Genomic DNA, 26,086 nt, shown 5'->3' with positions numbered 1-26,086 from the left:
AAAATGTTTTATTTACTGTTGCTTTGTATTAATATTTGAACTTTGGAAGAATGACCTTTCACCTTTGATTTTCTTTTTCAAGATTGTTTTGGCTATTTTGTGGTCCCTTGAAACTCCATATGACTGTTAGGATTAGCTTGTGCAGTTCTTTCCAAAGGCCTTTGTGAATTTTCTTGGGAACACATTGAATTTCCACATTGCATTGTGTACTATTGCCATCTTTTTTTTTTTTTTAATTTTTTATTGTTATGTTAATCACCATATATTACATCATTAGTTTTTGGTGCAGTGTTCCATGATTCATTGTTTGTTCATAACACCCAGTGCTCCATGCAGAACGTGCCCTCCTCAATACCCATCACCAGGCTAACCCATCCCCCTACCCCCCTCCCCTCTAGAACCCTCAGTTTGTTTTTCAGAGTCCATCATCTCTCATGGTTCGTCTCCCCCTCTGACATACTCCCCTTTTCTTCCTCTTCTGTTATCTTCTTCTTTTTCTTTTTTCTTAAAATATGTTGCATTATTTGTTTCAGAAGTACAGATCTGTGATTCAACAGTCTTGCACAATTCACAGCGCTCACCGTAGCACATACCCTCCCCAATATCTATCACCCAGCCACCCCATCCCTCCCACCCCCGACCACTCCAGTAACACTCAGTTTGTTTCCTGAGATTAAGAATTCCTCATATCAGTGAGGTCATGTGATACATGTCTTTCTCTGATTGACTTATTTCACTCAGCATAACACCCTCCAGTTCCATCCACGTCGTTGCAAATGGCAGGATCTCATTCCTTTTGATGGCTGCATAATATTCCATTGTGTATATATACCACTTCTTCTTTATCCATTCATCTGTCGATGGGCATCTTGGCTCTTTCCACAGTTTGGCTATGGTGGACATTGCTGCTATAAACATTGGGGTACACGTACCCCTTCGGGTCCCTACTTTTGTATCTTTGTGGTAAATACCCAGTAGTGCAATTGCTGGATCGAACGGTAGCTCTAATTTCAACTGTTTGAGGAACCTCCATACTGTTTTCCAGAGGGGTTGCACCAGCTTGCATTCCCACCAACAGTGTAGGAGGGTTCCCCTTTCTCCACATCCCCGCCAACATCTGTCATTCCCTGACTTGTTAATTTTAGCCATTCTGACGGGTGTGAGGTGATATCTCATTGAGGTTTTGATTTGGATTTCCCTGATGCCAAGCGATGTTGAGCACTTTTTCATGTGCCTGTTGGCCATTTGGATGTCTTCTTTGGAGAAGTGTCTGTTCATGTCTTCTGCCCATTTCTTGATTGGATTATTTGTTCTTTGGGTGTTGAGTTTGGTAAGTTCTTTATAGATTTTGGATACTAGCCCTTTATCTGATATGTCATTTGCAAATATTTTCTCCCATTCTGTCGGTTGTCTTTTGGTTTTGTGGACTGTTTCTTTTGCTGTGCAGAAGCTTTTTATCTTGATGAAATCCCAATAGTTCATTTTTGCCCTGGCTTCCCGTGCCTTTGGCGATGTTTCTAGGAAGAAGTTGCTGCGGCTAAGGTCGAAAAGGTTGCTACCTGTGTTCTCCTTTAGGATTTGGATGGACTCCTGTCTCACGTTTAGGTCCTTCAACCATTTGGAGTCTATTTTTGTGTGTGGTGTAAGGAAATGGTCCAGTTTCATTCTTCTGCATGTGGCTGTCCAATTTTCCCAACACCATTTGTTGAAGAGACTGTCTTTTTTCCATTGGACATTCTTTCCTGCTTTGTCAAAAATAAGTTGACCATAGAGTTGAGGGTCCATTTCTGGGCTCTCAATTCTGTTCCATTGATCTATGTGTCTGTTTTTGTGCCAGTACCATACTGTCTTGATGATGACAGCTTTGTAATAGAGCTGGAAGTCCGGAATTGTGATGCCGCCAGCTTTGCTTTTCTTTTTCAGTATTCCTCTGGCTATTCTGGGTCTCTTCTGGTTCCATACAAATTTTAGGATTATTTGTTCCATTTCTTTGAAAAAAGTGGATGGTATTTTGATGGGGATTGCATTGAATGTGTAGATTGCTCTAGGTAGCATTGACATCTTCACAATGTTGATTCTCCCAATCCATGAGCATGGAACGTTTTTCCATTTCTTTGTGTCTTCTTCAATTTCTTTCCTGAGTATTTTATAGTTTTCTGAGTACAGATCCTTTGCCTCTTTGGTTAGATTTATTCCTAGGTATCTAATGGTTTTGGGTGCAATTGTAAATGGGATCGACTCCTTGATTTGTCTCTCTTCTGTCTTGTTGTTGGTGTATAGGAATGCCACTGATTTCTGTGCATTGATTTTATATCCTGCTACTTTACTGAATTCCTGTATGAGTTCTAGCATTTTTGGGGTGGAGTCTTTTGGGTTTTCCACATACAGTATGATATCATCTGCAAAGAGTGAGAGTTTGACTTCCTCTTCGCCGATTTGGATGCCTTTGATTTCTTTTTGTTGTCTGATTGCTGTGGCTAGGACTTCTAATACTATGTTGAATAGCAGTGGTGAGAGTAGACATCCCTGCCGCGTTCCTGACCTTAGGGGAAAAGCTCTCAGCCTTTCCCCATTGAGAATGATATTCGCTGTAGGTTTTTCGTAGATGGCTTTTATGATATTGAGGTATGTACCCTCTATCCCTATACTCTGAAGAGTTTTGATCAAGAAAGGATGTTGTACTTTGTCAAATGCTTTTTGTGCATCTATTGAGAGGATCATATGATTCTTGTTCTTTCTTTTGTTAATGTATTGTATCACGTTGATTGATTTGCGGATGTTGAACCAGCCTTGCAGCCCAGGGATAAATCCCACTTGGTCGTGGTGAATAATCCTTTTAATGTACTGTTGGATCCTATTGGCTAGTATTTTGGTGAGAATTTTTGCATCCATGTTCATCAAGGATATTGGTCTGTAATTCTCTTTTTTGATGGGGTCTTTGTCTGGTTTTGGGATCAAGGTAATGCTGGCCTCATAAAATGAGTTTGGAAGTTTCCCTTCCATTTCTATTTTTTGGAAGAGTTTCAGGAGAATAGGTATTAATTCTTCTTGAAATGTCTGATAGAATTCCCCTGGGAAGCCATCTGGCCCTGGGCTTTTGTTTCTTGGGAGATTTTTGATGACTGTTTCAATTTCCTTAGTGGTTATAGGTCTGTTCAGGTTTTCTATTTCTTCCTGGTTCAATTTTGGTAGTTGATACTTCTCTAGGAATGCACCCATTTCTTCCAGGTTATCTAATTTGCTGGCATAGAGTTGCTCATAATATGTTCTTATAATTGTTTGTATTTCTTTGGTGTTGCTTGTGATCTCTCCTCTTTCATTCATGATTTTGTTGATTTGGGTCATTTCTCTTTTCTTTTTGATCAGTCTGGCCAGGGGTTTATCAATCTTGTTAATTCTTTCAAAGAACCAGCTCCTAGTTTCGTTGATCTGTTCTACTGTTCTTTTGGTTTCTAGTTCATTGATTTCTGCTCTGATCTTTATGATTTCTCTTCTCCTGCTGGGTTTAGGCTTTCTTTGTTGTTCTTTCTCCAGCTCCTTTAGGTGTAGGGTTAGGTTGTGTATTTGAGACCTTTCTTGTTTCTTGAGAAAGGCTTGTATTGCTATATACTTTCCTCTCAGGACTGCCTTTGCTGTATCCCAAAGATTTTGAACAGTTGTGTTTTCATTTTCATTGGTTTCCATGAATTTTTTTAATTCTTCTTTAATTTCTTGGTTGACCCATTCATTCTTTAGTAGGATGCTCTTTAGCCTCCATGTATTTGAGTTCTTTCCAACTTTCCTCTTGTGGTTGAGTTCTAGTTTCAAAGCATTGTGGTCTGAAAATATGCAGGGAATGATCCCAATCTTTTGGTACCGGTTGAGACCTGATTTGTGACCTAGGATGTGATCAATTCTGGAGAATGTTCCATGGGCACTAGAGAAGAATGTGTATTCCGTTGCTTTGGGATGGAATGTTCTGAATATGTCTGTGAAGTCCATTTGGTCCAGTGTGTCATTTAAAGTCTTTATTTCCTTGTTGATCTTTTGCTTAGATGATCTGTCCATTTCAGTCAGGGGGGTGTTAAAGTCCCCCACTATTATTGTATTGTTGTCAATGTGTTTCTTTGCTTTTGTTATTAATTGCCTTATATAATTGGCTGCTCCCATGTTAGGGGCATAGATATTTACAATTGTTAGATCTTCTTGTTGGATAGACCCTTTAAGTAGGATATAGTGTCCTTCCTCATCTCTTATTACAGTCTTTGTTTTAAAATCTAGTTTGTCTGATATAAGGATTGCCACCCCAGCTTTCTTTTGGTGTCCATTAGCATGGTAAATGGTTTTCCACCCCCTCACTTTCAATCTGGGGGTGTCTTTGGGTGTAAAATGAGTCTCTTGCAGACAGCATATGGATGGGTCTTGTTTTTTAATCCAATCTGATAGCCTGTGTCTTTTGATTGGGGCATTGAGCCCATTTACATTCAGGGTAACTATTGAAAGGTATGAATTTAGTGCCATTGTATTACCTGTAAGGTGACTGTTAACTGTCTGTTGTCTGTGTTCGTTTCTGCTCTTTGCTGCTTTTAGGTTCTCTCTTTGCTTAGAGGACCCCTCTCAATATTTCTTGGAGGGCTGGTTTCGTGTTTGCAAATTCCTTTAGTTTTTGTTTGTTCTGGAAGCTTTTTATCTCTCCTTCTATTTTCAATGATAGCCTAGCTGGATATAGTATTCTTGGCTGCATATTTTTCTCGTTTAGTGCTCTGAAGATATCTTGCCAGTCCTTTCTGGCCTGCCAGGTCTCTGTGGATAGGTCTGTTGCCAATCTAATGTTTCTACCATTGTAGGTTACATATCTCTTCTCCCGAGCTGCTTTCAGGATTTTCTCTTTGTCTCTGAGACTCGTAAGTTTTACTATTAGATGTCGGGGTGTTGACCTATTTTTATTGATTTTGAGAGGGGTTCTCTGTGCCTCCTGGATTTTGATGCCTGTTTCCTTCCTCACATTAGGGAAGTTCTCTGCTATAATTTGCTCCAATATACCTTCTGCCCCTCTCTCTCTCTCTTCTTCTTCTGGGATCCCAATTATTCTAATGTTGTTTCGTCTTATCGTATCACTTATCTCTCGAATTCTGCCCTCGTGATCCTGTAGTTGTTTCTCTCTCTTTTTCTCAGCCTCTTTATTTTCCATCATTTGGTCTTCTATATCGCTGATTCTCTCTTCTGCCTCATTTATCCTAGCATTCAGTGCCCCCATTTTTGATTGCACCTCATCAATAGCCTTTTTGATTTCGATTTGGTTAGATTTTAGTTCTTTTATTTCTCCAGAAAGGGTTTCTCTAATAACTTCCATGCTTTTTTCAAGCCCAGCTAGTATCTTTAAAGTCATGATTCTGAACTCTAGGTCTGACATCGTACTAATGTCCGTATTGAGTAGGTCCCTGGCAGACGGTACTACCTCTTGTTCTTTTTGCTGAGGTGATTTCTTTCGTCTTGTCATTTTGTCCAGAGGAGAATAGATGAATGAGAGAACAAAAGGCTAACAGGTTTACAACGTCCCCACCAAATATACTGTATACAAATCAGAAAAGACCTGAAACCAGGGGAAAGGAAAGGGAAAGAAAGAAAAAAGAAAGAGAAAAAGAAAAAAAAAGAAAAAAAGATAAAAACAAAAACAAAACAATTCAAAAAAGGCAGAATATGATCAAATATGATCAGGCTAGTGCATAGATCAGTGCCACACACTAGATTTTGGGCGTATTTTGGTCTGTTAGAAAAAAGTGCCTCCTAAAATTTTAAAGGAAGAAAGACATATATGTACAAAATAAGGGTTGATACAATGAAGGGATGGAAGATGACTGTAAAGATGAAAATTATAAAAGATTTTATAAAAGGACTTGGTAAGATAAGTTGTTTGAAAAAAGAAAGAAGATTTAAGGAAAAAAAAAAAAAGGAAAAAGGGAGAGAATGTGATCAGGCAGGAGACTAGAACAAAGCCATACACTAGTGGTTTAGGGTATATTTTGATCTGTTAGAAGAAACTGTACCTCAAAATTTTAAAGAGAGAACAACTTATATATATATGCCAAAAACAAGGATAACTACTATGAAGGGATAAAATATGACTCTAAAAATGAAAAAAAAATAAAAAATGTTTTTTTTTTTTTAAAAAAAGGGATTTATAAGATGTTGGTTGAAAAAGGGAAAAAGAAAAATAAAAAAAAAGTCAACAAAAATTAACTTTGATGAAATAATGAATCATGGTAAAAAAAAAAAAAAAAAAAAAAAAGAAGCCATGAATCTATGTGCAGTATTCCCCTAGCGCTGGAGTTCTCCTATTCTCCTTGATCGATCAACTTGGTCTTGGCTTGCTGGCTGTTTGTGCTGATCTTCTGGGGGAGGGGCCTGTTGCTGTGGTTTCCAAATGTCTTTGCCGGAGGCGGAATTGCCCCGCCCTTGTCGGTCCGGGCTAAGGAAGCTGCTCCAGTTTGCTCTCAGGAGCTTTTGTTCCCTGCAAGCTCTCGGTACAGCTTTGGAGGACCAGGGCGAAAATGGCGGCCTCCCAGTCTCCGCCCGGAGGAGCCGAGAACTCGGGGCCCCACTCCTCAGTGCGCCCCCAGAGAAAAGCAGTCACTCCCGTGTCCCCGGTCTCTGGCCGCACTCCGTGCTCACCCGGCCTGTGACCGAGCGTTGCTATCTCTGGCACCCGACCCCGCTCGGAGTCTCCAAACCCAGCAGATCCCTGCAGTGCGTTCCCGCACCGCTCCTCCCCGGGAAGGAAGGGGAGTCTCCCCGGATCTGCTGCTTGTTGGGTCCCTGCTGGGGGAGCCGTGCCCCGACTGGGCTGCAGATCACAGTTTGTGGCAACCCAGAGCTGAGAGCCCGCGACTCTGCTCCGTCTCTGCAGCCGGCTTCCCCGCTCTGATACCTGGGAGCTCTGCCACACTCAGGCACCCCCGGTCTCTCTGTGACCCCAAGGGTCCTGAGACCACACTGTCCCGGGAGGATGCCACCCCCCGCTTAGCCACTGTAGCGACGTCCCTCCACCGAGCCAACTTTTAAAAGGTCCGATTTTGTGCTCCGCGGCTCTAGCACTTGCCAGAAGCGGCCGGCGGAGGCCCCTCCCCCGCCGTCTATCCTCCCGAATATGGCCTCGGATTCACTTCTCCGCACGCCCTACCTTCCAGTAAGTGGTCGCTTCTCTGTTCAGAGAGTTGTTGCTACTCTCCTGTTCGATCTCCTGTTGAGTTCGTAGGTGTTCAGAATGGTTTGATCCCTATTCAGCTGAATTCCTGAGACCAGACAAAATCTAGGTCTCCTACTCCTCCGCCATCTTGCTCCGCCCCCCACAAGTAAAACCGTACTATTGCCATCTTATCGATAGTATGTCTTTTCATCGCCGTGGGGTCCTCAGATTTATTTAGGTTTCCCTTTCTTTCAGCAATGTTTTGTAATTTTCAGCGTACAAGACTTGCATCTTGATTACATCTGTTCCTAAGTATTTTGTCAATGTTAATGTTCCCTAAAATGGAAATGTTTTCTTAAATTATTTTTTGGATGATTCATGGCTAATGTATACAAATAAGACAGATTCTTGTGTATTGATATTAACTGGCTGTAATCATTTTTTGTTGATTGTTTAGGAAGCTCTGTCTATAAGATGATGTCATCTCTGGTCTCTGAATAAACCTAGTTCTACTGTTTTCTTCCACATGTGGATTTCTTGCCTTATCATTCTGGGTAGAACTTTCAGTACGATACTGAGCAATGAGTGAAAGCCAGCATGATGGACTTGTGTTTGATTTCAGAGTAGAGCTGTCAGTCCTCAAAATTGAGCATGATGTTTGATTAGAGTTAGGGTTGGGTTTAGGGGTAAGGGTTAGGTTTAAGGGTTAGGGTTAGGGTAGGTGACCCTGTGACCCATGAAGACTGACGCTAGCATGCTGGCGCCAGGAACACTCCCCCTGTGCTGAGCTCCCGGGCAAACCCTGCACGTCCCCTCCCCTGGCTGACCCCCTGCAGGTTCTGTCCCCACCTGCCATGAGTTGAGGACCTTTGGGCACAGCCCTTGTTTCTATGCCCTACAGACTGGGTAGAATCAGCTGCATGGGTTTCTAGCCTCTAAGTCTCAGGCTCCCCTTTGTAAGATGGGGTCCTGAGGGCTCCCATCTCTGGGAGCCGAAGGTAGGGAGGCCCCACTAGCAGATGCACTCAGGCCAGGCCAGGAGGGTGGCTGTTGCTTAAATCAGCCCAGGGCCTGCCCCCTGAAGAAAGTGCACACGTTCACGGCCCAAGTTTTGGGGTCCTGCCGCCAGCCTCTGGCAGTGACCCTCCTCCAGCCCTGTCCCCTGTCCCTGTGGATACATGGTCTTCCTGGAGCTGTTCCTGCAGACAGTTGAGAAACACTTCATGGTGGGACACAGGGTCACCTACTACGTCTTCACCAATCAGTTGCCCGCCGGGCCCCATGTGCCCCTCCGGGAAGGCCGGAAGGTGGTGGTCCTCGAGGTTCCCGGCACCGCGCGCTGGGAGGACGCGTCCATGCAGAGCACGTGATGATCCACCGCTTCTATAAGCATCTCTTCCCGTCATCGCGTGCTGAAATAAAGTTCTCAGACACCAATCTGAGCGGCCATGCAGGGCTGCCTCTGTAAGTAGGGCAGCAGCAGCTGGGTTCTGCACATCGCTTTTATGTCATTTCTTTCAGAAAAGCAAGGGCAGACGCCTCAAAGCGTGGGAAAGGAGGACAAAGGGATGGCAAGTATGCTGAAGCTGTAAAGCAGGCCTGCACTCTCCCGTACGCGCAGGCACGCAGGGAGGCCGTCATGGGATCGGGGAAGAGTGGGACGTTTGTGCTAGCAAACGCCAGGTGCAGGAGGGGGGGTACGGAGTGTTACATTCTTTCCTGGCTCCTAACCTAGGCCCTGCCCCTGGGGATGTTGGGATCCTGCTCCGACTGGGCCATTGTGTTCAGTAGCCCGAGAACAGGAACGCTGCTGACGTTTCAGCTGCTTCCACAATCACTCCTTAGGGCTGACAATATATTTTCTAAGATTAACTCCACAATTCCTCCGTGAGGTGGACTACCTGGTGTGCACAGAGGTGGACATGAAGTTCCGCGACCACGTGAGTATGGAGACCCTCTTTGGCACCCTGCACCCCGGTTTCTACCAGGCGGCCCACAAGGATTTCAGCTACGAGCATTGGCCACAGTCCCAGGCGCACATTTCCCAGGGGCAAGGGCTACTTTGACAAGGGGGCCTTTTCTGGGGGGTCGGTGGTAGAGGTTCACCAACTGACCTTGGCCTGTCACCAGACAATGGGGGTCAACCTGGCCAATGGGATCGAGGCTGTGTGGCACGACGAGAGCCACCAGAACAGGTACCTGCTGGGCCATAAGCCCATTAAGGTGTTGTCCCCAGAGGACCTGTAGGACCCACAGCTGCTGGCCTGTCCCCAGAGGACCTGTAGGACCCACAGCTGCTGGGCTGCCCCCATCATGAGGAAGCTGAGATTCATGGCTGTGCCCAAGAATCACCAGGACGGCAGCAGTGGTTAGTACTTGAGGAGTCATTTTGGTGCCCACCGGGTCTTTCACTTGAGTTAACAGATGAGCCCGAAAGAAGGACATCTTCAGTTAGGAAGTATAGACGAAGGTCAGAGTGGAGGTGGGCAAAGGCCTCTTTCAGAGAGCAGGGAAGCTCTGAGCTTCTTCTATACACTTTGCCCTGCTCCTCGCTTCCAGCTGCCTGGCCCTGAGTACTGTCCTTTCAATGAATTGGTCGTCTAGTAAGTAACATGATTCTATGAGTTCCACGAGCCACTGGAGCAGTTTATTCAAACCTGAAGGGGTTGTGGGGACCTCCAATCTGTAGCCCATAGCTTGGAAACAGGGGTGATTTCTCTGCCCAGCCACTGGCTGACCACTAAGTTAACAGCACAGGGATTCAGTAGCCATACACACAGCAAAGAATACAGACTTGACAAAGTTAGTTCAGAAAAGTCACTAAACCAACAGTAGCAACTACAAGGAGCAGCAATCATGAAGCCTGGCGTGGGGAAGGTCTGATGTTTAGGATGCTTCCATTATAATAGTCATAATCACACCCTGGACTTGTCACTGGGGCCAAGTCCCCTGGCTGGGGGCCAAGTAGCTCCTACATGTTCCACGTGCCTCTCTATGGCTCCTCCAGCCATGCACTGTCCTGTGCTGCTTCCCAGTAGAGGTCCGTTTTTACCAAACCCAGGAAGATGGGATGGCGTTTTCTGACTCCCCACCCCCTACCCCACAGTGTTGCAAGAAAGGAAAATGTTTTCCTCAACCCTCTTAAGGTCCCTGGCTGAGTCTGGAAATTGGCAAAGACAGATGGACAGGAGAAAAGCAAGCAAAATATATTGATTGTTTTGGTGGGAGCCTCACAAGACCCTGACGACCAGCAGAGGTGACTGGAGCAGACAGCTCTTCTACCTTTTAGACAAAGAAGCACTAAGTGTGTGAAGAATTGACAGACACAGGGGTTTGGACAAGGGCTCGTAAACGGTAAAGAAGTTAACTAGGAAGATAGGATTCGTTTAACCAGGTGTGTTCGTATAGACCCCGTGGTCCTAAATTCCTTGACTCTGGTGATAAGCACATCATCCCTCTGGTCCGGGGAGAGAAAGTTCCACATGGGAGTATTCTGACCTGCTTAAGGGAAGAAGGGCTGATGGCTGGGCGTCAGAGAGTCCTTCTTGCTTCTGCTCTATGCAAAAGTTCTTTTAGCTTCTATCTTTAATTTGCCAAGGTGCCATATTTGGGTTAGTGTGTCCTGACCCTCACTGGCCTGGTGCTGTACTCTGTCTCCTAGTATCCAGGATATTGGGTGTGCTGCTGTGGAGACCTCCCAGCCCTGGGGTAGCCCCTTGTCCAGGGAGGCACCTGCCTCAAGGGGAGGGTTGCTAAGGGTGGCCGCCCCTCCTCAGGGCGATTGGGTGGGAGAGTGCAGGTCTTACTTCGAGAAACTGACTTCATTTCCTGAAAAGGTCTACCTGACAGTGGGATCATACAGGAGTTCTATTTTTAAGTATTTTGGGGAAAAATCCATCCTTTTCCCAGCATGGCTGTGCCATCCAAAGTCACTTTTGGATGATTTTTACCTATAAACCAGAGATTTTTCTCCCAAAGCAACGGAATACACATTCTTCTCTAGTGCCCATAGAACATTCTCCAGAATTGATCACATTCTAGGTCACAAATCAGATCTCAACCGGTACCAAAAGATTGGGATTATTCCCTGCATATTTTCAGAACACAATGCTTTGAAACTAGAACTCAATCACAAGAGGAAAGTCGGAAATAACTCAAATACATGTAAGCTAAAGAGCATCCTACTAAAGAATGAATGGGTCAACCAGGAAATTAAAGAAGAATTAAAAAAATTCATGGAAACCAATGAAAATGAGAACACAACTGTCCAAAATCTTTGGGATGCAGCAAAGGCAGTCCTGAGAGGAAAGTATATAGCAATACAAGCCTTTCTCAAGAAACAAGAAAGGTCTCAAATACACAACCTAACCCTACACCTAAAGGAGCTGGAGAAAGAACAGCAAATAAAGTCTAAACCCAGCAGGAGAAGAGAAATCATAAAGATCAGAGCAGAAATCAATGAACTAGAAACCAAAAGAACAGTAGAACAGATCAACGAAACTAGGAGCTGGTTCTTTGAAAGAATTAACAAGATTGATAAACCCCTGGCCAGACTGATCAAAAAGAAAAGAGAAATGACCCAAATAAACAGAATCATGAATGAAAGAGGAGAGATCACAACCAACACCAAAGAAATACAAACAATTATAAGAACATATGATGAGCAACTCTATGCCAGCAAATTAGATAACCTGGAAGAAATGGGTGCATTCCTAGAGATGTATCAACTACCAAAACTGAACCAGGAAGAAATAGAAAACCTGAACAGACCTATAACCACTAAGGAAATTGAAGCAGTCATCAAAAATCTCCCAGGAAACAAAAGCCCAGGGCCAGATGGTTTCCCAGGGGAATTCTATCAGACATTTAAAAAAGTATTAATACCTATTCTCCTGAAACTGTTCCAAAAAATAGAAATGGAAGGAAAACTTCCAAATTCATTTTATGAGGCCACCATTACCTTGATCCCAAAACCAGCAAAGACCCCATCAAAAAGGAGAATTACAGACCAATATCCTTGGATGAACATGGATGCAAAAATTCTCACCAAAATACTAGCCAATAGGATCCAACAGTACATTAAAAGGATTATTCACCACGACCAAGTGGGATTTATCCCTGGGCTGCAAGGCTGGTTCAACATCCGCAAATCAATCAACGTGATACAATACATTAACAAAAGAAAGAACAAGAATCATATGATCCTCTCAATAGATGCAGAAAAAGCATTTGACAAAGTACAGCATCCTTTCTTGATCAGAACTCTTCAGAGTATAGGGATAGAGGGTACATACCTCAATATCATAAAACCCTTCTACGAAAAACCTACAGCGAATATCATTCTCAATGGGGAAAGGCTGAGAGCTTTTCCCCTAAGGTCAGGAACGCGGCAGGGATGTCCACTCTCACCACTGCTATTCAACATAGTATTAGAAGTCCTAGCCACAGCCATCAGACAACAAAAAGAAATCAAAGGCCTCCAAATCGGCGAAGAGGAAGTCAAACTCTCACTCTTTGCAGATGATATGATACTTTATGTGTAAAACCCAAAAGACTCCACCCCAAAACTGCTAGAACTCATACAGGTATTCAGTCAAGTATCAGGCTATAAAATCAATGCACAGAAATCAGTGGCATTCTTATACACCAACAACAAAACAGAAGAGAGACAAATCAAGGAGTCGATCCCATTCACAATTGCACCCAAAACCGTAAGATAACTAGGAATAAATCTAACCAAAGAGGCAAAGGATCTGTACTCAGAAAACTATAAAATACTCAGGAAAGAAATTGAAGAAGACACAAAGAAATGGAAAAACGTTCCATGCTCATGGATTGGGAGAACCAACATTTTGAAGATGTCAATGCTACCTAGAGCAATCTACACATTCAATGCAATCCCCATCAAAATACCATCCACTTTTTTCAAAGAAATGGAACAAATAATCCTAAAATTTGTATGGAACCAGAAGAGACCCCGAATAGCCAGAGGAATCTTGAAAAAGAAAAGCAAAGCTGGCGGCATCACAATTCCGTACTTCCAGCTCTATTACAAAGCTGTCATCATCAAGTATGTTACTGGCACAAAAACAGACACATAGATCAATGGAACAGAATCGAGAGCCCAGAAATGGACCCTCAACTCTATCGTCAAGTTATCTTTGACAAAGAAGGAAAGAATGTCCAATGGAAAAAAGACAGTCTCTTCAACAAATGGTGTTGGGAAAATTGGACAGCCACATGCAGAAGAATGAAACTGGACCATTTCCTTACACCACACACAAAAATAGACTCCAAATGGTTGAAAGACCTAAACGTGAGACAGGAGTCCATCAAAATCCTAAAGGAGAACACAGGTAGCAACCTCTTCGACCTCAGCCGCAGCAACTTCTTCCTAGAAACATCACCAAAGGCACGGGAAGCCAGGGCAAAAATGAACTATTGGGATTTCATCAAGATAAAAATCTTTTGCACAGCAAAAGAAACAGTCCACAAAACCAAAAGACAACCAACAGAATGGGAGAAAATACTTGGAAATGACATATCAGATAAAGGGCTAGTATCCAAAATCTATAAAGAACTTATCAAACTCAACACTCAAAGAACAAATAATCCAATCAAGAAATGGGCAGAAGACATGAACAGACATTTTTCCAAAGAAGACATCCAAATGGCCAACAGGCACATGGAAATTGCTCAACATCGCTCGGCATGAAGGAAATCCAAATCAAAACCTCAATGAGATACCACCTCACACCCGTCAGAATGGCTAAAATTAACAAGTCAGTGAACGGCAGATGTTGGCGGGGATGTGGAAAAAGGGGAACCCTCCTACACTGTTGGTGGGAATGCAAGCTGGTGCAACCCCTCTGGAAAACAGTATGGAGGTTCCTCAAACAGTTGAAATTAGAGCTACCATTCGATCCAGCAATTGCACTACTGGGTATTTACCCCAAAGATACAAATGTAGGGACCCGAAGGGGTATGTGCACCCCAATGTTTATAGCAGCAATGTCCACAATAGCCAAACTGTGGAAAGAGCCAAGATGTCCATCGACAGATGAATGGATAAAGAAGAAGTGGTATATATACACAATGGAATATTATGCAGCCATCCAAAGGAATGAGATCTTGCCATTTGCAACGACATGGATGGAACTGGAGGGTGTTATGCTGAGTGAAATAAGTCAATCAGAGAAAAACATGTATTATATGGCCTCACTGATATGAGGAATTCTTAATCTCAGGAACAAACTGAAGGTTGCTGGAGTGGTCGGGGGTGGGAGGGATGGGGTGGCTGGGTGATAGACATTGGGGAGGGTATGTGCTACGGTGAGCGCTGTGAATTGTGCAAGACTGTTGAATCACAGATCTGTACTTCTGAAACAAATAATGCAACATATTTTAAGATAAAAGAAAAAGAAGAAGATAGCAGGAGAGGAAGAATGAAGGGGAGTAAGTCAGAGGGGGAGACGAACCAGGAGAGACGATGGAATCTGAAAAACAAACTGAGGTTTCTAGAGGGGAGGAGCCTAGGGGGATGGGTTAGCCTGGTGATGGGTATTAAAGAGGGCACATTCTGCATGGAGCACTGGGTGTTATGCACAAACAATGAATCATGGAACAGTACACCAAAACAAATGATGTAATATATGGTGATTAACATAACAATAAATAATTAAAGAAAAAGAACTCACATCGCATGAAGTCTAGGATATACTTACTTTTCATCACTTTTCAGGACTAGATTTTTCTAGAGGAAGTGCTAAGCATGGGTCTCTCCATTCGTTTCTTTGTGCAACTGACCTGTTTTCAGGAGCAGATTCCTGGTGCTCATCACCAGTGCTAGCCCTGAGGACTGCCCCCGTCACCTCCCACAGTGGACGTGACCATGTGGGTTGGGGGGTGCTCACTGATGAATCCCCAGTGCTCAGTACACAGCAGGGACCCCAGATCCTCTGCTGAATGAGGGAGGATGGGAGAGAGGGAAAGAGAGAGGGAGAAGGGAAGGGAGGTTGGAAGGGAGGCAGGATCCGGAGAGGGAAGGGAGAGAGGGAGGAGGGAAGGGAGGATGGGAGGGGTAGAAGCGAGGGAGGGAGGCAGGGAGGCAGGGAGGGAGGGAGGGGTGGAGGGGAAGGAGAGGGAGGGGGGAATGAATGAGGGAGTGAATAAATGATGCAGGGAGGGAGGGAATGAAACCACAGAAGCTGGATCCATACCTCAGGAGCCATTATTTGGGGTAAGGTCCAAGGGCATCACAGCCCGGGCCCTGGATGGTGGCTCAGGGCACGTCCATCTGTCCTCCCAGTGCTGACCTTCCTTCTCCTTGCACCCGCTGTCATCCTGGATCCTCTCCCCCTCCTCCTCAAACAATTCTTAATGTTCCCAGGAACAGCGTGGCAGGAAGGGGGGTCTCAGGAGGGGCTTCCCGGATCCTGTGCCCCGGATGACACTGGGACAGTAGCTGCAGGGCATTCTATCATGAGGACGGGGACCGTGGATCCCGTCCATCTCCTTGGGCATTAGTCTTGGTCCATTCCCTGCTCTCTCCAGCACCGCTGTGATGAACACTCCTGACAATACATCTGTGAAAACCGAGCCAGAGTTTCCGGGGGTGAGTCCGAGGCTGAGCATACCAGGTGATGGGTGCACCTGTGGCCTGGGATGGGTGCTGCTCACTGTTCTCCCAGACAGGGGTGCCTGTCACCGTTCTCTCCAGGGGACCTCTACTTCCTCACGTTCTCCCCAGGGCTGCTGGTCCCCAGACCAGACACCTGCCGGTCTGAGGGTGACCAGCGCTGCCTCCATAGGGTTTCCTTTGCCGGAGCCCTTCCCCAGGAGCTCCCGCATCTCTGACCCATATTCCCTGCGTGCCTATCCTTCCGCCTTGGACTTGCATGTGTTTGGTCTCCGTCCCTGTGGAACCCAGTGACTTGGAGCGTGGTTTGGACCAGAGTCAGGTGAAAACCTTCTCTGGCCTTGGGTTCTGAGCAGTACTTTTGCCCTTTGTGGTGTGTCTTCCAGCTTTCTGCATTTCCCTGGTTTCTGTGTGGGCCACAGGAGGAACCAGCGTTTCCTGTCTGGGGTCAGGCTGTGGTGGCCCAGAGATTGTGCCCATAATTCCTAAAGTGGCCTCTATGATTACATGTGATGTGCAATCCATCGGGATTTCAATATCAAATAAGTGAAATTCTATGTCAAGTAAACACAGGAGAAAACGAGTCCCTTTTGAAAATAGGTGGGCAGACACAAAGGCCCTTACTGCGTGATTCCACTTATGGAATCATCCAGAACAGGTAAAAGAACAGAGAGAGAGAAAGCAGTTTAGGGGTTGCCAGGGTCTGCGCTGGGGGATAAATGGGCAGGGAGGCCTTCTGGTTCGGGGACTCCTTTGGGGAATGAGATATTCTGCAGCAATGTTCTGGGGTGTGGTGGCACAGCGTTGGGCATGTACTTAATACTCATGACATGTTCAATTGAAAACAAGTAATTTTATTTAAAACAAATAATAAACAGTATACAGAACATGAAAAGATAAAATAACAGTTAATATGAACCAGAGAGAAAGAACATCGGGGGAGGGGATGAAACACTCTGATGAGGCGTCAGGGTCCGGCAATGGAACTAAGGGGATGAAACACTCTTGTGAGGCGTCGGGGTCCGGCGATGGTACAAGGAGCTCTCCCTGCAGGGCTGTGGGCTCTGGATGTGGCTCTGGGAGCCCTGCAGGAGCAGGAGTACGGGCAGGGGTTAGGATAGGGGCAGGGCTGGGTGTAAGAGCAGGGCCAGGGGCAAGGGCAGGGGCAGGGGCAGGGAGAGCGGCTCTGGCAGGGGCAGGAACTGTGGCAGGGGCTGGGGCAGGAGCAGGTGCCAGTTCTTCCTGGTCCATGCCAGGCTCTCCGTGGGCAGGTGCTTGGTTACCTGCCGGCTCCTGGTGTGCTCCTGAAGTCGCTGTAGGCACCACCCCTCCCCCCAGAGCTGCTGATGGAGTTGGAGCCAGCTCTAGGTCCTCAGAGGGTGGAGCAGCTGTGAAAAGAGAAAAGCTCACCTCTGTGCCTACTCTCCGTGGGCCTTTGCAGAGACAGAGCCCAGCCCAGGGCCTCCCAGAGAAGCCACAGCCGGGAAGGAACCCTCACAGGGACATCTCCCCGACTGCAGTCCACCCGCTGTGTGCTCTGAGCCCAGTCTTGCTCCTGGCCCCACACCAGCCTCTGGGGGCTCCTCCCTGTGGGGCCAGGAGCGACCCATCCCCACACACCACAAACACCCAGCCCCAGCCTTCTCACCCTCAGCCTTGGCCTCTGTGGGCTCTGGCTCCTGGACCACTGACCGGTGGACAACCACCTGGGACAGTGGTCTGGGTTGTGTAGGAGGTCTTCCCCTACAATCCCCAGCATCTGCTCCTGGGGACCCCTGTGGGGTCACCCCCTCTGTCGAGGAGACGGAGGGCGTGTCCAGCAGCCTCCTCTCCATGTCCTCCGTTGCCTTCTGCAAAGACAGGGACCGGTAGCCGGCCCGGAGGTATCACAGCCCTCCCCGGCCATCCGCACTGTCCTCCTGCCCAGTCCCCCTGCTGCTCCCAGATCAGACACACACCTGTGCGTGCACAGCCCTGCACCCGGGATGCAGTGACCCATCTCTGCAGGGCTATCGGGATCAACCTTGGGCAGAAGGGGCAGCGCCCGCACACCCCATCCCACCAGCCAGCCTTGACCTTGAACATGACCTGCCCACTGGGTATCTGACCCCTCATCAGCCTGCTCCTGCTCGGGGTGGCCCCACCCCCATGACCCCTCTTTACACACACACTCACACACACACGCACACACACACACGTGCACACTCACAGACACACACAGGGAGGGCACCTGGGGCTACACAGGTCATCAGAGTGAGTGGGGCTGGGTGGCCGGCTCTGGGCCTCCTGCTGTCACCTTTCTGTCCTTCCGACCAAATGGCCAGAGGCGGTGGGGAGTCCTGACATGAAATCCCCAGCGGGGGACAGCGTCTGCAGGGCTCCCTTTCTTCCGCCTGCAGCCTCGGGACCTTGGCAGGCAACACATGAACATTTTGCCATTAAGATCTCCAATGAAATGAGCTGGGCAGGGGGCTGTCTGTGGAATGTGGGTGCCTGGTTACCGGGGTTCCAAATTCTGTTGGGCTCTGTTGTCAGGGAAGTGAGGTCACCACTGCCTGGGGTCTCCTTACCTAACTTCCTCCTCACACAAGAGCCCCCCGAGGGGCCCCCTCCCCCGCTGCGGAATGCTCACCCTCCCCCCATGCCGCATCCACACAGTGACACCCTCACAGCCCACCCACAGCCCCGGGAGGCCTGGGTGCAGCCGGTGTCCCTGCTGTGAGGACACAGAGCTGGGTTCAGACCGGACTCTTGCGCATGCCCAGGGCTATGACCCTGGACAGACCCCGTGCCTCTCAGGGCCTCCCCAGGCTCCCCATCTGCACATCGGGGTATTCTGGCTTCTAGTTCTAGGGACGCCATCAGGGGTAGGACCTTACACGTGTTCCATACCTGCTATCACAGGAGGCTGGTGCATACTTGGCAATGCATGGATGAGCCAAGGAGCTGGGCTTGGCATGGAACACAGCTCAGAGGGGCTTGGGTCTGCTCTGGGGTCCAGGCAAAGCCACCCCCCTCCTGCCTGTGTCCCAGCCCCCGTGGGAAGGTAGGAATGAACTGATTCTGACCTTGTCCTCTCACAACACAGACTTCCAGGGGCTCCCATTAGGGTTAGGCTCAGGTCCCAGGGCCTCGTCTGTGCCCGTGTGCTGGGCAGTCCCCACAGTGGCCCCTAATACCCCTGAGTCCTGGTCACACATCCCTGTGGAATCCCCTCCCCTCCAGGGTGGATGGCCTATGTGACGGCGCTCTCCGGAATAGAATGGCACAAAATGCCGGGATGTCATTTCCAAGCTGGTGGAGGAAAGTCTGTGACTTCTCCTGGTTCCCTCTGTCCTGTGTTCATTCTCTGTCTCCTTCTCTGTCTCTGTGTCTGTGTCTCTCCCAGGAGCAGGATCTGTGGGATCCATGGGCGATGTGAGAAACCTCAGCAGCCTCCCTTGTCCCCGTTTCCCTCTCCGGTCCTGGTGCCCCATTCCTTCCTAAGGCCTCCTCCCCCTGACCAGAGCAGTGATTCTGGATCCTCTTCCACATGGGGACCCTGAGGCTGCAACAAGGAGGGCCCTGACCTTGGTCTCCAGACTGGTGGCCCAGGGCTCTGCCACGTTCTGCGTAGCCAGGTCCTCAGCCTCCCAAGCCCCGAGTCTGTCCTCTGCTGAGAAGGACCAAGAGTGAGTACAAAGCATTTTCCCAGCACTGGGATCACAAAGGGTCAGGGATGGAGATCCAAGGCCAACAGGCTCTTCTACAAGCCTGTGGGACCCTTGGGACACTGCATCTCTGCAGCCCAAGTGACAGCAGAGGAAGCTGAGGCCTTTTGGGCTCTGGATTTGGGGGTGGGTATCTCTTCCTACTCCCAAGTGCCCAGGGTGGTGGTGGACACCAGAACCCAGACCCTGTCTTTTCCCAGTGCCCTGCAACCCCCTGGGTCCCTTGGGGACCCCTGACCATCAGCCTGGGCTGTCTCCCCTCCCCATGCTATGGATCTGGGTCCTTGCCAGGAGTCCTGATGCCCTGCCCCATGGCCCAGCTGTCTCCAACCTCTTTCTTCTTTCCCCCTTGTCCCCACCTCGCTCCCAGGGTGTCCTCCCCTTCTGACCCCCAGCTGGGCAGTCAGAGTGGTGCGTGTGGGTGGGTTTGCAGGTGCGCATGCCTCTACATGCCTGGGGATGCCAAGGTCATGTCCCCACATGGGACATGTTGGTTAGCTCTCCCCGAGGATCTGAGCGGCTCTCACCCCCAAAGCGAACCTCATGGGAGGGTTGGGGCTGGCCCAGGACTGGAGAGCAGCCCTGCTCCTTGGGCTCTGCACCCCTCAGTTGTCCTGGGCCAGTCCCTGCCTCTCTTGACCCAGGTTCCCAACTGTCCCTGAGGGTTGGACATGGAAACGCTTGAACGTGGCCGCTCCTCCAGGGGTAGGTGGGGGACAGGTGCACCAGGCACCCAGACCTCCCCACCGAGAGGGCCAGCCAGGTGTGTCATGGCCAGGTGTGCAAAGGAGACCTGCACGCAGCACCTGTACGGTGAACCAGCCCTGCAGCGCATGTACATGAGCCCCATGGCTCTGCACCTGACCGGTCCCACACATTCCCTCACCACAGCCAACTGCTCTGTGGCCCCAAAGTCCACTGGGCCCCGCAATTACACCCACCCTGGGCCGCAGGCCTTAGGGTGCAAGGCCAGGTGGGTAGGACATCTGGGGACGCACAGGTCATTGAATACCCCTCCCACCCAGCTGGCCTGGAATGCAGACTCCCTCTCAGGGTCCAGCTAAGTGCAGGGCTGGGCCAGAGGACCTGGAGGCATCAGTGGAGGCCGACTCAGGACAGGGAGAAGATCAGTCTGCCCCTTCCCCTTCTCCTCTCCTCCTTCTGCCTTGTCTTCCTGGCAGGATCCGGGACAGAGGTCCAGCCTGTCTCTGGCTGCAGCCCCGGCTGGAGTCAGAGGGGCGGGAAGGAGGCCGGGGTGGAGGGGCCCACCAGCAGGATGCCCGAGTGGGAAGGGGGTCGTTACTGTAATGAGGGACCCCATGGGCATTCAGGGATTTCAGCCCTTTTTAGACATGAGCAGTGGCCCCAGGACTCGGCCCCTGCCCCATCCTTCACTCTCCACAAGGCCCTGCATCCTCCCCAGCCCAGTCCTGGTCCACAGCCAGTCCTCCCTCCGGCCCCAGGGGCTCCACGGGCTGTGAAATCATTACAAGCTGGAACCAAGCCATCCCTATGGGGCCTGGTTCCGGGTCCTGCAGCCCCACAGTGAGGAGAGGTGAGGCCAGGCAGGTGCGGGGAGAGGGCAGAGTGGACTCTCCCTGGGGGCCATGGCTCCCTGGTCAGTGCAGACCCTGTTGTGTGCTGGCCCCTAGGGCACCCAGATTCCAGCTCCCAGGCAGGCTCCGGGAGGGAGACCCGAGTGTGGCTCCTGCTAGCTCAGACGTGTCACTTTGTCCTGTAGCTACAGCCTGTCGCACCAGCTGGACTCCCCCTCCTAGTCGGCCAGCTCACCTTCACGGTCAAGAACAGGCCATCATGAAGGTCAGGGGCCAGTGCGTGGCTTGTCAGGCAGGGGAGGGCTCGCTTTCAACTCAGGGAGTCTCTGGCTGGTCTAGCAGGGGTTCTGGAGGGCTGGCTTTCCAGCTTCTCTGCTGACCAGCTCTGGGACTGGAGCCATTTACCTCCCCTCTCTGGGCCTCGCTCTCCTCCTCTGTGCAATGGGGTGATGCTCAATGATCCCTCCCATGGCAGGAACATGGGGAGTGCTGGTGATCGACGTAAGCTGGGCACAGAGCCTGGATTGCAGAGTGCAGAGGGGGATGGCGAGCGGTGTGGGCAGTGAGCACTCCTTCCCCCAAAAGCAATTCAGCTTTTCCATGCAGCCACCAGGCCCCTGGCTGGGAGCCCAGGAGCAGTGGCCGACCACACTCCTGACACCAGGCCCCTGCGTGTGGCTCTTCCTCAGCACTGGGAACACGGTGGGGACCCTGGCACACGGGGCCAGCTCCTCTCTCTGAGGGAAGGAGAACAAAGACTTTCCTTGGGGTCCCACAAGGCCCCGTAGGCCTAAGAGGGGAGGAGGCTGCCCCCAAACAGTACATTGAAATTCTGCTTCTGTTAGAACCTGAGCGTTGGAGTTTGGTTCTTTCACTTGCTGGGCTGACGAGACACACTTGCTCTCCATGACTCCTCCTCAGATGAAGAGCTCTTGCAGGTCCCGGGAGTCCTGGAACTGGGGTGGGGAGAGGGGCCAGTCCCCTCCCTGGCTCCTGCAGGAGACCTGTCCTCCCAAAGACAGGATGGTTTCGGGTCGTGATCCTGGGCCAGGGTTGGAGACAGCTCCTCACTGCTCCTGACTCTGGGGCTGAGGGGGCCTTTCTCAGGCATAGCAACGCCCACGGAAGGCTGGGGCTTCAGAAAGAACACATTTCTGGACTGGTCCCGCCCCAGGACGGTGGCTGCCTTCCCCAGCTCCGGAGGAAGAGGGATATTCTCTGCTTCTTTGGCGGTGGTCCTCTGACCCATGAGCAAGCCCTGAAAAGTCTCTAGTCCTCCTCTGGAAGTGCACCAGCCCTGAGTGGGCCAGTCACTGTCCACACACGAAGACGGACAACATTTTGAGGAAGTGTGGGAGGTGATCCTGTGCAAATGGCCTGCAGGTCGGTGGGGCTGGGTGCTTCAGTGCCCTCCAGTGGACCCCCTTTCCCTGGATAGGCATCCTCCTGGAGTCTGGTCTCTGCCCTTGGAGGTCCCTTCCTGCTGGTTTCAGAACCAAGGGAGAGACTGTGGTGTGGCTTGGAAGGCTCCACCCCAGCCTCCTCCCTTTTGCACACATCACTGCTCCCCAAGAAGCAGGGGCTGTTGCTCCCGCATGCCCCGCACAAGGCTGGTTTAAGGCACTCTTTCCCTCCAAGTCCCAGCCGCTCTGGCTCCGTCACATACATCATGGCCACAGCTGCCTGGCTGGGCGAGGAGTCCAGGAGAGCTCTCCTTTCCCGGGATCAGGGTTCACACTCCTGGCCAGAGAAAGAAGTCCCATCTGTCCTCTGCTACAGAAGGTGAATTCCTGGGCCGGGTTGTCCTCAGGTACCTGAGGACATTGGGGTCCCCTGCAGGTCCCCTGGAAAGAAGGGTGTTGGGCACCCCAGGCCTGGAAAACAGTGAGCAGCACCCATCCCAGGCCACGGGTGCAGCCATCACCTGGCAGTGCTTGGCCTCAGACTCTCCCCCGGAAACTCTGGCTGGTTTTTCACAGATGTGTTTTCAGGAGTGTTCAGCACAGCGGTGGTGGAGAGAGCAGGCAATGCACCAGTACTAATGCCCAAGGAGATGGATGGTGGCTCAGTCCGTTAAGCCGCCGACTCTTGATTTTGGCTCAGGATGTGATCTCATGGTGTGGGATCGAGCCCCACGTAGGGTCTGTGTTCAGGGCAGCGCGGGCTCACGATTCTCTCTTCCACCTCCTGTGTCTACTACCACTCTCGTGCCACGCTCTTTCTCTAAAATAAATTAATAAAATCTTTATAAAAATGGAATCATACAGAATGTACTTTTAAAAAATGGTAAAAATCTATCATAAGATCTCACTGATATGAGGAATTCTTAATCTCAGGAAACCAACTGAGGGTTCCTGGAGTGGGGATGGGTTGGGAGGGATGGGGTGGCTGCGTGATAGACATTGGGGAGGGTATGTGCTATGGTGAGCGCTGTGAATCGTGTAAGACTGTTGAATCACAGACCTGTACCTCTGAAACAAATAATACATTATATGTTAAGAAAAAAGAAGAAGATAGTAGGAAGGGAAACATGATGCAATATATGGTGATTAACACAACATAATAAAAAAAGGAAAAAATTGTAAAAATCATAACATTGATTTTGCCATTTCAAACATTTTCAGTATAAAGTCCGGTAGTGTGAAGTCTATTTACACTGCTGTGATACATATCTTGAGAACATTTCATTTGCAAGTCTGAAATTCTGTACTCATTATTATTTGTTTTTCATGTAGAAAGCATATTTATTTATTTACTTATTTAATTAGGTTCAGTTAGCCAACATATAGTACATCTTTGGTTTTTGATGTAGTGTTCAATGACTCATTATTTGCATATAACCCAGTGCTCATCACAACATGTGCTCTCCTTAATACCCATCACCCCCAGATACCCCATCTCCCCACCTCCCTCCTTTCTGTAACTCTCAGTTAGGTTCCCGGAGTCCAGAGTCTCTCGTGATTTGTCTCCCTCTCTGATTTCTTCCCATTCAGTTTTCCTTCCCTTCCGCTGTGGTCCTCCACACTATTCCTTATGTTCCATATATGAGTGAAACCATATGATAGCTGTCTTTCTCTGCTTGACTTATTTCACTTAGCATAATCCCCTCCAGTTCAATCACGTCAGTGCAAATTGTAGGTATGTATCCTTTCTGATGGCTGAGTAATCTTCCCTTGTATATATGGACCACATCTTTATCCATTCATCTGTTGAAGGGCATTTCGGCTCCTTCCACAGTTTGGCTATTGCAGACATTGCTGCTATGAACATTGGGGTTCAGGTGCCCCTTCTTTTCACTACGTCTGTATCTTTGGGGAAATACCCAGTAGTGCCATTGTTAGTTAGTAGGGTAGTTCTATTTTTAACATGTTGAGGAACCTCCATACTGTTTTCCAGAGTGACTGTACCTGCTTGCATTCCCACCAACAGTGTAAGGAGGGTTCCTCTTTCTCCACATCCTCACAACATCTGTCGTTTCCTGACTTGTTAATTTTAGCCATTCTGACTGGTGTGAGGTGGTATCTCATTGTGGTTTTGATTTGAATTTCCATGATGGCTAGTGATGGTAAACGTTAGTCATTTTTATGTCTTTTTTGGAGAAATGTCTGTTCATGTCTTCTGCCCGTTTCTTATTGGATTATTATTATTTTGTTGTTGTTGGGGTGTTGAGTTTGAGTTCTTGATAGATCTCGGATACCAGCCCTTCAACTGTAATGTCATTTGCAAATATCTTCTCCCATTCCATGGGTCGCCTCTTAGTTTTGTTGACTGTTTCGTTTGCTGTGCTGAGGCTTTTTATCTTGATGACGTCCCAAAAGTTCATTTTTGCTTCTGTTTCCCTTGCCTTTATAGACATGTCTTGAAAGAAGTTGCTGTGGCCGATGTCGAGGAGGTTACTGCCTCTGTTCTCCTCTAGGAGTCTGATGGACTCCTGTCTCACTTTGAGGTCTTTCATCCATTTTGAGTTTATCTTTGTGAATGATGTAAGAGAATGGTCGAGTTTCAATCTTCTGCATGTGGCTGTCCACTTTTCCCAGCACCATTTATTGGAGAGACTGTCTTTTTTCCATTGGACATTCATTCCTGATCTGTCAAAGATTGGTTGACCATAGAGTTGAGGGTCCATTTCTGGGGTCTCTATTCTGTTCCATTGATCTATGTGTTTTTGTGCCAATACCATCCTGTCACAGATTTGTAATATAGATTGAAGTCAGGCATTGTGATGCCCCAAGTTTGGTTTTCTTTTGCAACATTTTCCTGGCTATGTATCCTTGGCTGCATGTTCTCATTTAGTACCATGTACTTGTCTTTCCAGCCCTTTCTGGCTTGCCAGTTCCCTGGTGTTATTCTGACATTATTCTGATGTTCCTCCCTCCGTACGTAAGAAATCTCTTCCCCCTGGCTGCTTTCTGTATTGCTTCCTTGGTTCTAAGATTTGCAAGTTTTCCATTTTTAATTCTAATAGTGTATTTATAGACTACTTTGGATTTTCTATGTACACCATCATCTTATCTGTGAATAGTCACAATTATCTCCTCAATGGGTATTCTTTTTGTTTCTCTTGGCTTATAACACTTGGGAGATTCTCCAAAGTAATGTTGACTAGAGTAGCATTGTTTGAAGATTTTAGTATACCTTTCGCAATATCCGATAGAAAAACAGACAAAACATTGGTAAGAAATGTGACCTATTTGACATATATGGAACATTACATAGTAAGTGCAGAATACATTATTTTCAAGTGGTCCTAGAATATTTACCCAAATAGCCGACACGTTGGGCCGTGAATCAAGTCTACACATTTTAAAAGCCTGAAATTAACTAGATTATATTCTTCGACCACAGGGGAATTGAGCCATAGTCATAATGAAAAGAAAACCAGGAAGTCCCTCAATGTTTAAAACTTAAATGTAACTTTGCTACGTATCCTAAGGGTCAGAGAGGGAATCACAATGGAAATTCTCGATCTTTCCTACATCAGAGCTCACAGACAACGGCATTCTATCCATGAAGAGCA

The 26,086-nt window shown here is 48.3% G+C and overlaps 1 protein-coding gene and 1 pseudogene across 2 annotated transcripts; one reads left to right on the top strand and one right to left on the bottom strand.

Moving 5' to 3' along the window:
- The first annotated feature begins 8,343 nt into the window (after nucleotides 1-8,343).
- LOC118356682 lies at nucleotides 8,344-9,498 on the top strand (annotated as a pseudogene).
- Nucleotides 9,499-16,649: 7,151 nt separating this feature from the next.
- LOC118356681 lies at nucleotides 16,650-18,247 on the bottom strand. Of its 2 annotated transcripts, none has more exons than XM_035725981.1 (4): nucleotides 18,100-18,247; nucleotides 17,452-17,653; nucleotides 17,087-17,191; nucleotides 16,650-16,888 (listed from the first exon to the last, which is right to left on the bottom strand). In XM_035725981.1, exons 1-4 carry the CDS (start codon nucleotides 18,232-18,234, stop codon nucleotides 16,662-16,664), a joined length of 669 nt encoding a protein of 222 aa, XP_035581874.1. In that variant the 5' UTR covers nucleotides 18,235-18,247; the 3' UTR covers nucleotides 16,650-16,661. The 2 variants fall into 2 exon arrangements, with proteins under 2 accessions (XP_035581874.1, XP_035581875.1); XM_035725982.1 differs by having other exon boundaries at nucleotides 16,650-16,789.
- Between the last annotated feature and the right edge of the window lie 7,839 nt (nucleotides 18,248-26,086).

The sequence above is a fragment of the Zalophus californianus genome, unplaced genomic scaffold (genome assembly GCF_009762305.2).
Source record: "Zalophus californianus isolate mZalCal1 unplaced genomic scaffold, mZalCal1.pri.v2 scaffold_31_ctg1, whole genome shotgun sequence".
NCBI lineage: Eukaryota > Metazoa > Chordata > Mammalia > Carnivora > Otariidae > Zalophus > Zalophus californianus.
This window is presented reverse-complemented; position numbering and strand designations above follow the sequence as displayed.